This window comes from Pleurodeles waltl, chromosome 2_1 (assembly GCF_031143425.1).
Source record: "Pleurodeles waltl isolate 20211129_DDA chromosome 2_1, aPleWal1.hap1.20221129, whole genome shotgun sequence".
NCBI classification, from domain to species: domain Eukaryota; kingdom Metazoa; phylum Chordata; class Amphibia; order Caudata; family Salamandridae; genus Pleurodeles; species Pleurodeles waltl.
The window spans coordinates 489,794,871-489,811,962 of NC_090438.1; the positions used below are offsets into that span (position 1 = coordinate 489,794,871).

Below are 17,092 nucleotides of genomic sequence, written 5' to 3' on the forward strand. Positions count from 1 at the left end.
TCCCTCCACCGTGCCCGAGTATTTTGTGCCTTCTACCATTCCAAAGCATGCGGCGAGAAGGAATAAAAAATAGAGCAGAAAGAATGAAGGTTGGGAAAGAAGAATTGGAGGTAAGAAGAAATTAATGAAGAAGGAAAAAATGAAAAATAGTTGAGAAAGCAGTAACAAAGTAAGAGAATCGAGAAAACGAAAATGGAAGGAAGGAAGGAAAGAATGGAGGAAAAATTAAGACGGAGTGAAAAATGAAGGACGTTTGTAAGGAGGTATGGCGGGACATGAATGGTAAAATGCATAAGGAGAACACGAAAGAAAAAAGGAGAAAAGAAGGTGTACTTTTATGAATACAAAACAAATCTCAGTAACAGAAAGCTGCATTTATTTTAAAAATTTTGCGCAGCATCCTTAGAATGGGTTTTCAACCGTTTGAACATAATTTAAATAACAGCTACATGCACCAGCATATTTGTCTACACATATTCCTTGGTTCACTTATCTTAATCAAGCAGTAGGTTGAAAGTCATTTATTTCCCTGTTTAGTGGGAGCACATAGAGATTTGTCAGCGCTGGACTGCAGTCCCTGCCTGATGAGACTCCTGCCTCGCTTGCAGCAATTTATCTGCTCAAGTAAACATCTATCTCCAACACCTGATCACTTCTCGTTATCCATCATAGTGCATGTCTCAGGCAGTTCATCTTACCTCTTGTCTCTCCGCGGCCCGCTCTGGCTCCCTTTCTTTTGGCTTCCATCTTCCTTGCAATTGTCTGAGGGCCAAGATAAGGAAATCATTGAAGTTCATTTTTTGTGCGGGTATACATCATATTCTAAGTCAAAATATTTTACCAGTGTGATGATTTGTGAAAATTTCGAACTACATTTCACTTCGGATATTTTACCTTACTTCGCCAATCTCACCAATAAGTGATACAATGGCAAAGTCAAAAGGTCTGACCGTGTCATGGCTAAGAAAGTAAAAATGTAGCCATTTAAAGCTGATGTACATATGTTAGCAAACATATACATACATAAATAAATAAGTACAAAGCGGCTTATCGCAAAAAAACAAAACAAAAAAATAACAACATTTAAATGGAAGCAGAAATGAAAGGAAAGTTTGTCTCAGATGTGCCTCAGCAGTGAAGCAAACCACTTTTCAAATAGATGTGTACCAAAAAAATGCATCACTGACAGGGAAAATTGACCAGGGAGGAAGTGGGCTGACACATCGCCCCATGCTGTATGCAGTGGTGGGGTGGACGGAGGCTAAATGTGCATGACAAGTAAACAGATCAAGGGAAGACGCGGGTTGACCAAAGCCCTGGTATGCGTATATATATGCAAATAAATATTTGTATTGAATTTTTTGAAGAACATGAAGGTAGTTAAGCCCGGTCTAATAAATGAGCGTGGGGGCATTGCATTATGAGATTAATTGCTGATCACATCCTCATTAAATAAATACATTTGTATTTATAATAATGTTAGTCGACACTGTAACCAATTCCAGTAGACATTAGAGAAGTACAGACTGTACAAAGCATCTCTCTTCATTTTAGTTTTCCATCCTGCCCCTTACCAGTAGATTCTCAGTGATATGTTAAGGCCAAGACTCACCATGGAAAAGCAACATTAATCAATTGAGGTTTAGTTATATCTTACAATCACCGCAGGAGAAGACACATTTTAATGGTTCGCACAGCAATGTCACTGCTCAAATGGGTAGAGATAACAGAATTGAATAGCAACCACATTACACCTCTGTTAGGGCTAATGACAGCGTACTAATATAAAAGGTTTACCAGTGTCGATGACAAAGTGTCTGTCTCCACAGAAGCCATGAAATAAAAACAAAACGTGGAAAGACATACTCTTTGGTAGAAAGAAACGAAAACACACAATGCCTTTTCCAAACTTTCCATGAATTATCACTCAAATGTGAACCATATATTTCAGAAACACAGTCCTTTTGCTTGAAGCATCAACTTGCAAGTTTCTGAAAATAAAAGCATTTCACAGTAAACGTAATTTTTCTTTCTGTATAAATAGGTTCACATCACCAAACAGAAGCATGTCATTTGCCTAAAAAACTGCATTTTAGTTCCAAATAACATACTTTAATTTTCAGGGAAATTATTTTTGGTTCTCCAAAAATCCTCCATTTAGTTTAATCCAAAACCCCCATATACTATTGTAACACGTTTATCGATTCCAACTTCATTGTCCATTTATTATCAGCAAATGGCAGGGTTGGTCCTCATTTGGCAAATGTTTTCACCACCATTATGCTAGGGATAGTCATGTGTATGTCAATAATGGAAACAATAAAACAAGGAAAGGCCAGTGTGATGGCAGTGATAGCTAGAAATGTATTGATCACATATGCAAAGCTGGGCCATTATTAAGCCTGGCATAATCTGAATGTTGCCTGAAATGCTCACAATATGGCAAAGAAGGGGCATTATAATATCAGGGATAACCAGAATTCTTTCATTATTTGAACGAATATGTCACTGTTCTGTGTCTACTGCACAGTGATAGCCACTATGCCTCCAATTTGCCTATAAATATGCCACTGATGGGCCATCATTTGACAGGCATAAACAACATGTCCCAATGCCTATACACATGCCTCTGGTGGTCCACCATTCTCAAGATTGCCAGCATGAGCCATTGAATCCATAGAAGTCTGTCACTGATAGCCATCATTACGTCAGGGTTAGTTAGTATGTTACCAAGAATGTCCAGACATGTCAATGATGTACCACTAATATTCCACATTTCAGTGCACTAAAACAAAGCTAGGCGTGCACCTTAGCTGGCAATTCCTGTTTTGAGTATGGTTGAGTGCTAATGATCCAATCTCTTGATGAGGAATGAATGAAACTCACTATATTAATTTCTATAGTAATTTTAATTATTATTGTTTATCTATTGCAATATGTTTGGAATGGTCCAGTGGACTTTGTGCCTGTGTGGTACTGAACGGTCAATTACACCAAAACATAAAACTCAGCAGTGGACCCACACTATTTTATAAACTGCTTGATATTTGGTTTTGTCTAAACAAGTTCATATAAATTCTTCCAGCCCTACACTCATGGCATAGGATGTCCACTGCTTTGGCTTAACCTAGAACAAACAATGAAGCAGTTAGATGGGCATTTTATATGTTTTGAATAAACATTCATCAGTGTTTATTCAGAAGAGGATCAATGTAGAATTAAGCCTGTGTAAATCTCGTAATTTCAGGAATCTCACATTATACTTGTAATGTGATTGCATGCTGTTCGCAGTAAAAGAAAAACGACCATAAATGCACAGGAACAACAAAAAGTGAGCTGGTGTTTTGCGCAGTGTGTTTCTGTTTTAGGACTATTTGTTAGTGTAAAATTTGCCCTCACATCAAACATTGGCACAAAGACATATTTCATGCTAAAATACAGTGATAATAGATTTGCATCTCATGTAATTATTCATAATTTCATATAAATTTCCTGAAATTTCACATAATTTTTATAAAAGCAAATAGCACAAATTTCGCACACCCCTTTGTAGAATATTTTTATATGATGTCTCTAGTAACTTAATAGAACACAGACTGCTCAACAAATTGTTCATGTTTTATAGTAATGGACAAGACAGCAAATTCATAGAGAGAGCCCAGTTCAAAAATAGGCAGGGGTCTGGCCTGCAGCAGGATATAGCTTACAAGTTATGAAATAAATGTCACATAGAAATATGATAAAAATTCTTCACTTTTAAACAGAAAGTTATTTCTTCAACATTTGTGTTTCAGTTGTATGCATGAGAATATATCTGTGGATTAGGGGACATTTGCGTAAAATAATTTCTAAATGTAAACTTAGAAACTTTCAAAAATACCTGTTTACCTTGACGATACTGTCATGAGCCAGCCATGAAAGCTATCAATCTATCATGTGTGCTGTAATCATGGCCAATGTTGTTGTAAGTGCAGCAACATTTTTGCATATCAAACCATACAGGAGTACTGTTTTTGTATTGTGGCAATACCAAACTAAGGGGCAGATTTAAGAGCCCCTAGCACCTCCTTGCGCCACATTAATGTAATTTTTTTATGCTAATGTGGCCCAACGAGGCCAAAATCACCACGCTTCATAAACAAAGTGGCGCAATGCATGCATTGCGTCACTTTTTAACCCTTTGCACTACATTATGCCTGTGCCAGTCATAATGTATTCCCCCGTTAGAGGGGCTGACAAAATGCTGCAAAGAAATCTAAGAAAGTTCTTTGCGTAATTTTTTTGGCACTTTACAAGTCTGCTCAGACCAGATGTTAAAAGGAGGCACACCATTGTTTCCAGTGGGCCTCAATGGGCTTTGCAGCATTAGCGTCAAAATATTTGACACTAGTCCTGCAAAGCTCCAAAATTTTAACACTAGTTTCTCTAACTACCACCATGGTGCACTGTATCTGAGATACGACAGACAGATGGTGGCGTTAGGGCGTCGCTAAGATGTGCATGGAAAGTGGCGCTGCATTGGGTGCAGTGCCACTTCCTTAAATCAGGCTCTAAGGGCAGTATATACACAGGTTTCTTGTGTTCTCAAACCCTCAGATTCCGAAAATCAGAGGGTTTGTGAACGCTGAAATTACTTTTTTAAATATACTAAATCCATTTAAATATTTGTAAAAGATTTTCCGAATCATTAAATGGGTTTGGAAACATAATGGAATTGCTATTTGGAAGGCGTATTTAAGGGGAATTTAATGGTGTTCATTCTAAATACTCATGCTTTAAGGTATGCATTTTTGCGCCACCTCAAGGGAGGTGATAGTTTATTCACAAACAGGAAGGGGCCCTTGAGGGACCTCTTCCTCTCTGTAACTGATGAAAAAACATTCTTTAAGAACAGTTAGTAGTAGGCTATTTGTAAACATGTTCGTTTTCCTTTTTTAAACACATCCCATTTTCTGTTGTTTATCACCCCAGTGTGTCTCCCATGACTGAATGATGGAGGTGTACAGCAGGAACTGGCCTAGAGGTAGACCATCATCTGCTATTAGCTCCTCCATCTGCAGGAGTACTCCGTCACAGTAGAGGTAACCAAGTGTGTGCACCCTGACATTGTGCCAGTGACCTAGTCTTTTGCAAGGTTATCACTGTGACGAGGGGCATGCCTAAGAGTAGTGGGCCGGTGCATAAGGCTTTGCTGATCTTGTAAGGAAGAGGCTCCATTAGAAATAGCAGTATACCATACGTATCAAGGGTGGCTGAGGCATCAGCATCCTAGTATATGGGGGAAACAAATGTAACACTCAAAGTGTGTCCCATGAGGGAGAGGCTGATGCTGTGTCCTCCAGTTGGCGGCCCTTCAGCAACCTGGACAACCACTGTAGTTGGGATGCCTTGTAGTAATCTTAAAAAATTGGCATGTCCAGACCACCCTGCTCAGTATTGAGATAGAGTTCAACTAGAGCCACCCTGTTGGGAGAAGCATGTCAAATAAAGTTCCTTATGATTTGTGTCAGGGAACGAAAAAACAACTTTGTGATCTACAGGGGGAGGTTGGTGAGATAATACAGGAGGCACAGTAACATGAGCAATTTGATAGGGCTATGCAGCCTGCTACAGAAAGTGTCAGGGTCTGCCAGAACACCATTTGTGACCTCAGAGTGGTGTTTGCCTGGCCCAAATTACCATTCGGGAAGTCTGTTAAGGAGAAAGATGTGTCTGTGGAGGAGTGAACATCTCCAGCTCAATGACTACAGAGCAACAGAAGGACTGTCGCCAGGTGTTGGACAGTTTGCCTCATTGTTTTCCTTGATCCGGGGGGGTCACGCACTTGTGCACACATGATGTGAACACTGGGGACAGTCCATCAGTAAAACATAACTTTTACAGAGTGACTGACAAGGTTAGGGCCTGCATTAAGGATGAGGTATCCAAAATGTTAGCTCTTGGGGTTATTGAGTTTTCTAGTTGCCCTTGGGCCAGCCCTGTGGTCTTGGTGCCAAAAGCTGCAGCTTCTGGTGCCACTACAGAACTCAGGGTCTGTGTGGATTACCGGGGACTCAACGTGGTCACGAAGACTGACGTGCACCCCATCCCCCAAGCTGATTAGCTCATTGATCGATTAGGGGCTATCAAATATCTAAGTACTTTTGATTTGACCTCTGGATATTGGCAGATTGCTCTGACTGAGGGGGCTAAGGAGAGGTCTGCATTTTCTACCCCAGATTGGCACTACCAGTTTAGGGTGATGCCCTTTGGGATGAAAAATGCCCCTGCCACCTTTCAGAGGCTGTTTAACCAGGTGTTGGGTGGACTGGATGATTTCAGTGCAGCCTACCTGGATGACATTGCTATGTTCAGCTCCACTGGGGAGGAACACTTGCAGCACTTCTGCAAAGTGTTAGAGGCCCAGCAGAAGGCAGGCCTCACTATTAAGGCTAGCAAGTGTCAAATAGGGCAGGGCTCTGTAGTGTGCTTGGGGCATCAGGTGGGGAGTGGCCAGGCGGTTCCCCTACAATCCAAGATTGACACTATTCTGGCTAAGGAGCCTCGCAAGACCCAGACTAAGGTGAGAGCCTTTTTAGGTCTCCCAGGTTACTGTAGGAGGTTTGTTAAGGGGTATTGCACCATTGTTGCTCCCTTAACAGAGTTAACTTCCAAGAAGCAACCAAAGAAAGTGATCTGGACTGAGTCTTGCCAGACAACTTTTGATGCCCTGAAGGTCAGCCATGTGCACGGCACCTGTGCTGAAGGCACATGACTTCTCTCAAGAATTTGTCATGCAGACTGATTCTTCTGAGCACGTATAGGAGCAGTGTTGCCATAGCTAAATGAAGAGGGCCTAGATCAACCTGTAGTCTTCATCAGTAGGAGGTTACTTCCCAGGGAACATAGTGGAGTGCAATTCAGCGTGAAGCTTTTGCTGTGGTGTGGGCGCTGAAGAAGCTAAGACCCTACTTGTTTGGGTCTCATTTCCAGGTTCAGACCAACCACATGCCCCTCAGATGGTTAATGCAGATGAGGGGTGAGAACCTAAGACTGTTGAGGTGGTGGACATTACTGTGCAACACTGCCCTGTAACAGAACACGCCAGTGCTGATGGTCTGTCCATATTCTTCCTCTTTAGTGAAGAGAACTCCCAAGAGGTTAGTTAGTTCTCCCTACTTTCAGCTGGTGGGGGCACTTGTTAGACCTGCCATCCTTGACATGGTGTCCCCTAACTTTTTGCCTCTATTTCCCAGGTTTTTGCTGTGTGCTGGACTCTGTTTTTGTTACTCGGGGACCTTTACCCCTGCTGACCAGTGCTAAAGTGCATGTGTTCCATAAGTGAAAATGTATGTGTAATTGGCTTTTCCATTTGGTATATTTGATTTACTAATAAGTACCTAGTAAAGTTCACTAGAGGTGTCTAGGGCCTGTAAACCAAATACTACTAGTGGGCCTGCAGCACTGATTTTGATACCCACATGAGTTGCCCTGTAAGCATGGCTCAGACCTGCCACTGCAGTGTCTGTGTGTGCAGTTTCAAACTGACAAATTCAACTTGGCAAGTGTACCCACTTGCCAGTCCCAAACTTTCCCTTTTTATACATGCAAGGTACCCCTAAGGCAGGCACTATGTAGCCCAATGGGCAGGGTGCAGTGTATGTTTAAGGTAGGACATGTACTTGTGTGTTTTTACATGCCCTAACAGTGAAATACTGCCAAATATACATTTTTTGCTTTTGCAAGGCCTATCTCTCTCACAGATTAACATGGGGGGCTGCCTTTAAGTATCCTTAAGGTGCAGCTTTCCTTTGAGAGCAGATAGAGAGCTGGAGTTTGGGGTCTCCAAACTCACAATTTAAAAATACATTGTTTGTTAAAGTTGTTTTTTAAATTGTTTGAAAATGCAACTTTTAAAAGTGGCCATTTTCTTGCTTAAACCATACTGTAACACTGCCTGCTTGTGTTTTCCCTGTCTGGGCCAGAATGACAGTTGGGCTATTTATGAATCCCCTCTAGACAGTGCCACAAAAGGAGCTGAGGTGTAGACTACATATCCTGATAGTTTGAAATGGGGTCTTTGGTTGGCAGTCAGGCTACCCCCTGTCCAAGCAAGGACCCTCACTCTAGTCAGGGTAAAGGAGAATCACCCTCAGCTAACCCCTGCTCACATCATTGGTAGCTGGGCATGAGCAGGCAGGCAGGCTTAACTTCAGAGTCCAGGTGTAAAGTATTTGTACCAACACACACAGTAACTCAGTGAAAACACTGCAACATGACACAACACAGGTTTAGAAAAATAGGAAATATTTATCTAAACAAAACAAGACCAACATGACAAAAATCCACCATACTCAAGTCAAGTTCTGAATTAAAAAGCAAAACGAGTCTTAAATCCTTGAGAAAACAGTAATAACACTGTTAGCTTTCAAAAGTACCTGGGTAGCATCAAGATAAAACTGCATGGGCAAGTGTGCTGTGAAAAAGAGCAGCAATGTGTCGATTTCTCACCTGCAAGTGAGACTGTGCTTGTTCCCCCTCCGGTCGGGACAGCATGCATCGTTTCTTCTCCGCAGGAAAGCGATGCGCCAATCTGGACAAGCACCTTGGGTCCAGGCAGGCTTTGTGTTGTTTTTCTGCGCCCACTGAGGTTTGTGTCGAAAACTCTGCTGCACAGTATTAGCAAAACCGCGCTATGTGAGTTGTAACATTATAAGCCTCTGTTAGCGGGTGTTGCGCGTTGTTTCTACAGCCACGTGCGTTGATCTTCCAGCTGCGATGCAGGTGGAGGGTAGATTTCAGCCGCAAAGCTGGTGGTGCATCGTTTCTCGGCCGTGTCTCGGAAGGTGCATCAAAATTTTCCCTACACAGCGATTTCTGCGTGGATTTTCAGTCTTGGTCTGCCATCTTCACCTTTCAAGGGCCCAGGAACTGGATAGGGCACCACTTGGCAGGGCAGGAGTCACAGCAGAAATCTTTGGTGGCCCTGCAACTTCAACAACAGGAGGCAAGCTCAGGACAAGTCCTTGTTCACAAGCAGGAATGCACAATGTTACAAATAGGGTCTTTGGTTGACAGTCAGGTTACCCCCTGTTCAAGCAAGGACCCTCACTCTAGTCAAGGTTAAAGAAAATCACTTTCAGCTAACCCCTGCTTACCCTCTTGGTAGCTTAGCAGAGTAGTAGGCTTAACTTCAGAGTGCTAGGTGTAAAGTATTTGTACCAACACACACAGTAACTTAATGAAAACACTACAAAATGACACAACACCGGTTTAGTAAAATAGAAAATATTTATCTAAACAAAACAAGACCAAAATGACAAAAAACCACAATACACACGTCAAGTTATCAACTAAAAAGCAAAAAGAGTCTTTATGTAGTTTAAAACACACACTAACACTGTTAGCGTGAAAATGTACCTTTGGTGCATCAAAAATAACCCCGGACGGGCGAGGGTGCGTCAAAAAGGGCTTGCGATGCATCGATTGCACTCACGAGCGAGACTTTGTGTCGTTTCTCCTTTCATCATGTTGTGGGCGTCGTTTCTTCTCTTCGCTGGAGAGTGATGCGTCAATCTGGTCAGCACTCTCAGGTCCGGGCAGGCCTTGTGTTGTTTTTACATGCCCAGCGATACTTGCGTCAGAAATCCAGCTGCACAATGATCCAAAAACCGCGCAGTACAGGTTGCGATCTCCCAGCGTCCATCAGCGATCTTGCGCGTCATTTCTGCAGCTCCATGCGTCAATTCTTCAGTCGCGTTTCAGGTGAGCGTCGATTTTCAGCCACAGAGCTGGCGGCGCATCGATTTCCCATCCGCAGATCGGAGTTGCGTCGATCTTTTCCGCACACGCCGTTCTGTCTGTGGATTTCTTCCTCTTCGGCTGCCAGCTTCTCTTTTCAGGCTCCCAGGAGCTGGATGGGCACCACAGGGCAGAGTAGGAGTCTTTCAAGAGGCTCCAGGTGCTGGCAGAGAGAAGTCCCTGAGACTTCAAACAACAGGAGGCAAGCTCTAAATCAAGCCCTTGGAGATCTTCACAAGATGGAAGACACACAAAGTCCAGTCTTTGCCTTCTTACTCTGGCAGAAGCAGCAACTGCAGGATAGCTCCACAAAGCACAGTCACAGGCAGGGCAGCTCTTCTTCCTCAGATCTTCAGCTCTTCTCCAGGCAGATGTTCCCCTTGGTTTCTAGAAGTGTTCTAAAGTCTGTGGTTTTGGGTGCCCTTCTTATACCCAATTTCACCTTTAAAGTAGGCCTAAAAGATGTATTTTTGAATTGTGAGCTCAGAGACCCCAAACTCCACATGTTCATCTGCTCCCAAAGGGAACAGAAGCCTACTTCAAAGTAAAGTCTCTTTTGAATGTGAAATCCTGCCTTGCCCAGGCCAGGCCCCAGACACACACCAGGGGGACGGAGACTGCATTGCGTGAGGGCAGGCACAGCCCTTTCAGGTGTTAGTGACCACTTCTCCCCTCCCTCCTCGCACAGATGGCTCATCAGGATATTCAGGCTACACCCCACCTCACTTTGTGTCACTGTCTAGAGAGAGGTGCAAATAGCCCAACTGTCAAACTGACCCGGACAGAGAATCCACAAACAGGCAGAGTCACAGAATGGTTTAAGCAAGAAAATGACTACTTTCTAAAAGTGGCATTTTCAAACACACATTCTCAAAATCAACTTTACTAAAAAATGTATTTTTAAATTGTGAGTTCAGAGACCCCAAGCTCCACATGTCTATCTGCTCCCAAAGGGAATCTCCACTTTAATCATGTTTAAAGGCAGCCCTTATGTTAACCTATGAGAGAGATAGGCCTTGCAACAGTGAAACACAAATTTGGTAGTATTTCACTGTCAGGACATATAGTACACATTAGTATATGTCCTACCTTAAACATATACCGCACACAGCCCATGGGGCTACCTAGGGCCTACCTTAGGGATGTCTTACATGTAAGAAAAGGGAAGGTTTAGGCCTGGCAAGTGGGTACACATGTCAAGTTGAATTGGCAGTTTAAAACTGCACACACAGACACTGCAGTGGCAGGTCTGAGCCATGTTTACAGGGCTACTAATGTGGGTGGCACAACCAGTGCTGCAGGCCCACTAGAATAATTTGATTTACAGGCCCTGGGCACCTCTAGTGCACTGTAGTAGGGACTTACCAGAAAATCAAATATGCCAATCATGGAAAAAACTATCAACAGTACAATTTACAAGGAGAGCATATGCACTGTAGCACTAGTTAACAGTGGTAAAGTGCTCAGAGTTCAAAAGCCAACAAAAACAGGTCAGAAAAAATAGGCAGGAGGCAAAAAGACTGGATTTGACCCTGCAAAATGAAGAAAGTCCAACACTGCTGAACCATCTGAGCTAGAGTGGAGGAAGGAGTGGTCACTTACACCTGCCTGGTCTGTGCCTGTCCTCACACAATGCAGTCTCCAATCACTTGGTTTGAGTCTGGAGCCAGGCCCGGGCAAGATCTAGTGAACAACTGAGACTTCCTTTGAAGTTTGCCTACTTCAAAGGCAGAAAGGGTATAAGTAGTGGACCACAAACCCCAGATTTTTAGATCACATTAGTCTGTCAAAGAGAAGAGCTGAAGGGCTGGAGGAGGAGTACTGCCCCTTTCCCTTTGACTGTGCTTTACTGGGTTGACCTGCATTTCCTGCTTCTACCTGAGAGAGGAGAAAGACTGGACTTTGTGGTATATTCCTGCTTGTGAAGAATCTCCAAGTGCTTGGACTGAGCTTGTCTCCTGTTTTGAAGTCTCAGGGCCATCAAAGACTTCCTCTGTCAGCACCTGGACCCTCTGCCGAGACTCCTGCCCTGCCAAGTGGTGCCCCATCCAGTCCCTGCACCCTTGAAAGGTGAAGTTGTCAGAACAAGGACTGATCCGTCACCTGATTCACAGCTAAAATTGAACCTCCACCTGCACCGTGGCTGGAAGATCGACGCATCGCGGCTGGAGAAATGATGCAACACCCACTTGCAGCTGCTGATAATAATGCAATCCCAACGCAGCAGGATTTTCCAACACCCTGTGACTGGATTTCTCACGCATCATTGCTGGGTGTCAAAAATCAAGGCAAACCTGTGTGATCGACACATTGTTGTCTTGCGGGAGAGAAAAATGACACATCGCCTACCCGACCGGAGAAGAAACAACACACGGCCTCACTTGCGAGTAAGGAATCAACTCATTGCTGAGTTTGCTGACGCACACTTGCCCGTTCAGCTTTATTTTTGACGCAAACAAGGTACTTTGTGTAAAATCAACATTTCCATTATTTTCTATGGAGTAAGACTCTTATTCTTTTGAAAATGTATATCTTGACTTGTGCATGTTGGATTGTTGTAGTGTTGGTCTTGTTTGATTTAGATAAATATTGCTTATTTGACTAAACTGGTGTGGTGTCCATTTTGTAGTGTTTTCACTGTATTACTGTGTGTGTTGTTACAAATACATTCCACATTGCCCTTGAGATAAGCCTGACTGCCAGTTTTACCTCTACTGTGGAGGATCACACAGACGGCCCTGTAGAGGCAGTGTCTCATGCAGGCAATATCGGCTGCCCCTGGGCATGCGTTGCTGCCTGCCGTGATCCAGAACAAAGTTTCCCCATCTCTGCCGCCCAGCCAGCACCAGTATCCATGGGAAGAAAAAAGTAAAGGGGGAGGGCCCCACTCCTGAATGCAAGCACTCGCACTCTGTGATAGCTGAGTCCCAGCTTCCAACACTAAGGAGAGATAGTCCTCGGTGTGCTTGGTAGCAGTCTCCTGCAGTGGGAGGCCTCTGCACAAGGTAAAGGGCCTGCTGCAGGGGCCGAATAGCTTAGGTGCCCAATGCAGTATGAGCAGTCCAGTACCACAAAGGGTGCAGTCAAAGGCAGTACAAGTCTTTAATGGGGGTCCACAAAAGTCACATGGGCAAACACAGCCTCAGCACCTGCCACAAGGCTATCAGTTAATAGGATGTTCCAAACACACCCCTCAGCACATTTTCAGGGAACTATATAGCAAGGCCTGCATGAATGCCCAGACTACTGCACCGGGCCCCTCCACATTTGGGCAAAGGGAATGGGGTATATGCAGTTATCACAGGCCTACAGACATAATGGCCTGGAACAACAGGGCCCCGCAGCCTACTTCTGGTCCCGCAGCAAAGGTCACGAGGGGGTGATGGCCCTGGTGCCTCCACGAGTCCCCATTAATACTATCCTCATCATAGGACTCTCAGCCTCCAATCCTGATGTATCTCACCTATTTTGTTAGAGAGTGTTGGTGCTTGGGGAGACTGCAGGATCTTCACTGCAGCCATTGCAGTCTGCCTGGATCCACAGTCTCCTCTGGGAGAGGGGGGAGAAAAAGGAATGGGGCCAAAAGCACAGGGTCACACTGCCACAATGTTGGCCTTCCTCATGCCTCTGGGTCCCTCGGTCACAGCTCTCCAGGTGCCAGGTCTTGAGTAGGTCACAGCACAAACCGCCACAATCTCCAACTGTCTCACCATGGCCCGCTTCCCCAAAAAACAAGCAGGCGGTCACTGCATCTGTGTAGGGCCCCACAGGACAGTGGTCTCCCACATGGTGATCTCGACAGCCACGGGGTGTCCTGTCAGGCACCTACTTCTAGCAGCTCTGGGCATGGGCTGCACTCTGATGCTGGTCACCATTACTACCAACACCTCCAAGGACTAGCTGTGGAAACCACACAGCAGGCCAGATCATGGTGTGAGGCAGGCACACTGACAGCCACACAAGGTTACTCAGGTGCCCCATCTCACTTGGCAGTGGCTCTCTAGGGCAGGGAAAGAGTGGATGGCTGCTGAGGATTGGTAATGATTTCCACATCATGGAATCTGGTAGCCGAGCTCCTATAGTGAGCTCGTGCCATCTTGTCTGCTTTAGCCACACCCCATGTTCAGTTCCTTCATGATCTAAATTAGCACACTATAGGCCAGATGTACAAAAGGAAATTGCATTTCCTAACAGACTGAATCACATTTTAGGTCAATTAAGAAATGCAATACTGCCTTTCCATATGTATAGTCAGTTAGGTAATAGCAAAATGCAATTTCTATCCAGTAGAAATCACATTTTGCAATCCCCAAATTAGAAATTGCAAATAGAGATTTGCGATTTCCTGAGCACATGTACAAGCATTTCTTAAATACTCCAAGTCGATGGTAACCCTGTGCAATTAAAGAAAAGCTCCTAAATATGCTATTATTAAGTGTAATAGAGCACACACTTGTCCCTAGGGCATTTGTGTGCTCTACATGTGCACTATTATTTTCGCGGTGCATCACAGGGGCCTATTATCCAAAGCCATCCTTGGTTTTGCATTTCCAAAATAGTGATTTCCTAATATGAAATCACTATTTTGGGACTGCAAACCTGCCAATTGGAACAAATGCCATGGGATTTCCTAATTGTGATTTGCTAATAGAAACTCCGATTTTAGAAAATCGGTAATATCATGCATATCATATTGCATTTCCTGAGTAGCGATCTACATGGAGTCGCTATTTAGGAAATGCAAAATTGCATCTTGATACATCTGGCCCCCTATTTAGTAAATACAAATATTACGTTCAAACAATCTGATACTGTATAAATAAAACGTTTTTCTATTACAAGGTATAGTGTTAAGCTTCAATTGAAAACAACACAGACGTGATATCACCCTGAAGAATACGACATATATTGACTTACAAATATTTATTCATGCAATTCAAACAGACCCCCTAGAAAGGAAATTTGGGGGTGATTTATGTAGAAATAAATCATAAATAAGTCGGTTAGCCTCCAGCTGCCAGAACATGCTTCCATATACTTGTATTTACTTGTTTTGTAGAAGACTTGTATAAAATGGAGAGCTAAGACCCTACAGCTAGAGACCATTCCCAAATGAGCAAGAAAGGAGAATAATGATGTAAGAGGATTCGACAGACAAATGCATAGTTTTAAGATGCAATTATTCATATGATCCTGCTGACTGACAGTTGTGCTTATTGAGTATTTAGAGATAAAGAAAATGTATACTTGAATTATTTAGTAACATCAATAATTTAGTGCAGCAGGTTGTAAAATCAGGACATAGTGTGAATGAAAATCGCTTTTGTCTAATCAGGGACTTGCATGTTTAGTCATTAAACAAGAACAGCTCGAAATCATATTTTTTACAATAATATCCTTATCCTTCTTGCCCTAATTCATAGGTTGTCTCCGAAGCATGCGCCAGACATTGAGGAAAATGAAGTTAACAACATAACCATCTTCACTCGCATTCTTGACCGACTTCTGGATGGATATGATAACCGGCTGCGGCCCGGCTTGGGAGGTCAGATGGGATTTCTTTGCTCCAGATATTTTTTTATGAGGACTTGAATGCATGTTACCATATAGGGTGCATTGAATCATGCATCTTTCATTGCTTTGTACATCTTTCGATTGATAAATGTTGCTAGGATGTAGGGGAAGTGCTCAGCGCAACCTGCACTTTTAGGGCCAGATGTAGCAAGCAGTTTTGCCCATTCTGTGTCTATGGGAAAATGTGTTCGTACATATGGTCCTTAAAGGGAATACATTCATTATGTCGGTTAACACTGTCCTAAGAAAGAAGAGTAGCTTTCTAGAGAGGTGAGGGAGCCTGAAGAAGACCATGCTTGTTCCCCATAGAGGACAGATGAGTCATTGTTCACAGACTGTCAAATAAATCAAATATATTTAATATCTGTATAAGAATAAACATTTTCTCAAAGGTCGAAATAGCAGTTTGAGTTATGAAGATGTTTCCAGAAGAGTATGTTGCACAGTTCTATGTAAATTTCCCATGTTGAATGGTGAATAGAATTATATTGCCTTTACATAGCATTATATTGTGTACATAGAGAATGCGTGTTTTCATCAGCTGCATGAGGCTTTGCATTTGTGCTGTGTCCCCATGGCATATTTTATAACAGGTGGGTACAGAGCTGTACTTAGTTGGGTAATGGGCAGAGGATTCTGGGCAGAAAAGATTGCCCTTTGGTAGATATTCTAACTGCAAGAGAACGAACAGTAAAGTAGCCATGCCCAGGAAGAATGTCGTACATACATTTAAAGTAATCTATCAGCATCCTGCTCCCCATGAGTAAAAGCAACCGGCATTAAAGATGTAGCCTGATTCACAGTGCCTGTTTCTGGTGTGAATCTTTCTTCCTTACCTTCTCCACGCCCCTGTTCTGTGCAATCTTCAGAAATATGTCAAATTACTGATATGTCCTTTTATAAAGAAATCTTGTTAATAACTGTGGGCCAGATGTACAAAAATGCAATTTTTGTTTCTTAAATAGCGACTTCATATAAATCGCGTTTTAAGAAATACAAAATGCTATGTACAAAGACACCAGTTTCCTAATAACGATTCCTACAAAGTAGGAATCGCTATTAGGAAATCGGTATTAAAAAAATCCCATTGCATTTGAGTCAAAGGGCCAGTTTTATATTGCTTAAATAGCGATTTCTTAATAAGAAATTTATATCTGAGGAATGCAAAACAACGGATGGCAAGGGGAAAAAGGTCCCCATTGGTGCACCCCAAAAAATAGAGGTGCACCTGTAGAGCACACATATACCTAAGGGGAATGTGTGTTTTATTGCAAATAAAAAAGCACGTTGGGGTGCTTTTTTACGGTCGAGCGCAAAGCTCTCTGTTCCTGGTGTAATCTCTCTATGGTCTTTTAACCATGCCCATCAGTTTGGTTGGTTCGTGGGCTTACCTTTTACAATCGCTTCATTTAGTTAGTAAAAGGCATACATTTGTCATGCCTTTTCCAGTGTTAAGCCCTCCACAAGTGCACCGGCCAACTACTGAAAACATGCGCGTTTCCATGTTTTCCATATTGTTTCTGCCCTACTTTTATCTTTATTTTGCAGGCAGCGTGATCTCGCGGGGCAGGAGTCGTGCGCTTTGAATGACATTGACACTGTTACATGGCTAATTGCACTTTTGCCTGTTACATAGATATTCACACTTTTGCCGATACGTTTCACTGCGAGCAAACTTCTGTTTCCTTTTGTGTGTCTTCGTCACACTTCATGGTGGCTGTGGGCTAGCATATGTGAA

General features: G+C 43.1%; 1 protein-coding gene across 1 annotated transcript in view; it reads left to right on the forward strand.

Moving 5' to 3' along the window:
- LOC138265760 (gamma-aminobutyric acid receptor subunit alpha-3-like) overlaps window positions 1–17,092 on the forward strand; it is a 1,591,340-nt gene that overhangs the window by 337,535 nt on the left and 1,236,713 nt on the right. Inside the window, exon 3 of the mRNA XM_069213778.1 lies at window positions 15,204–15,325. Coding sequence (XP_069069879.1) covers window positions 15,204–15,325 — 122 coding nt within the window. The remainder of the gene's footprint in view (window positions 1–15,203; window positions 15,326–17,092) is intronic.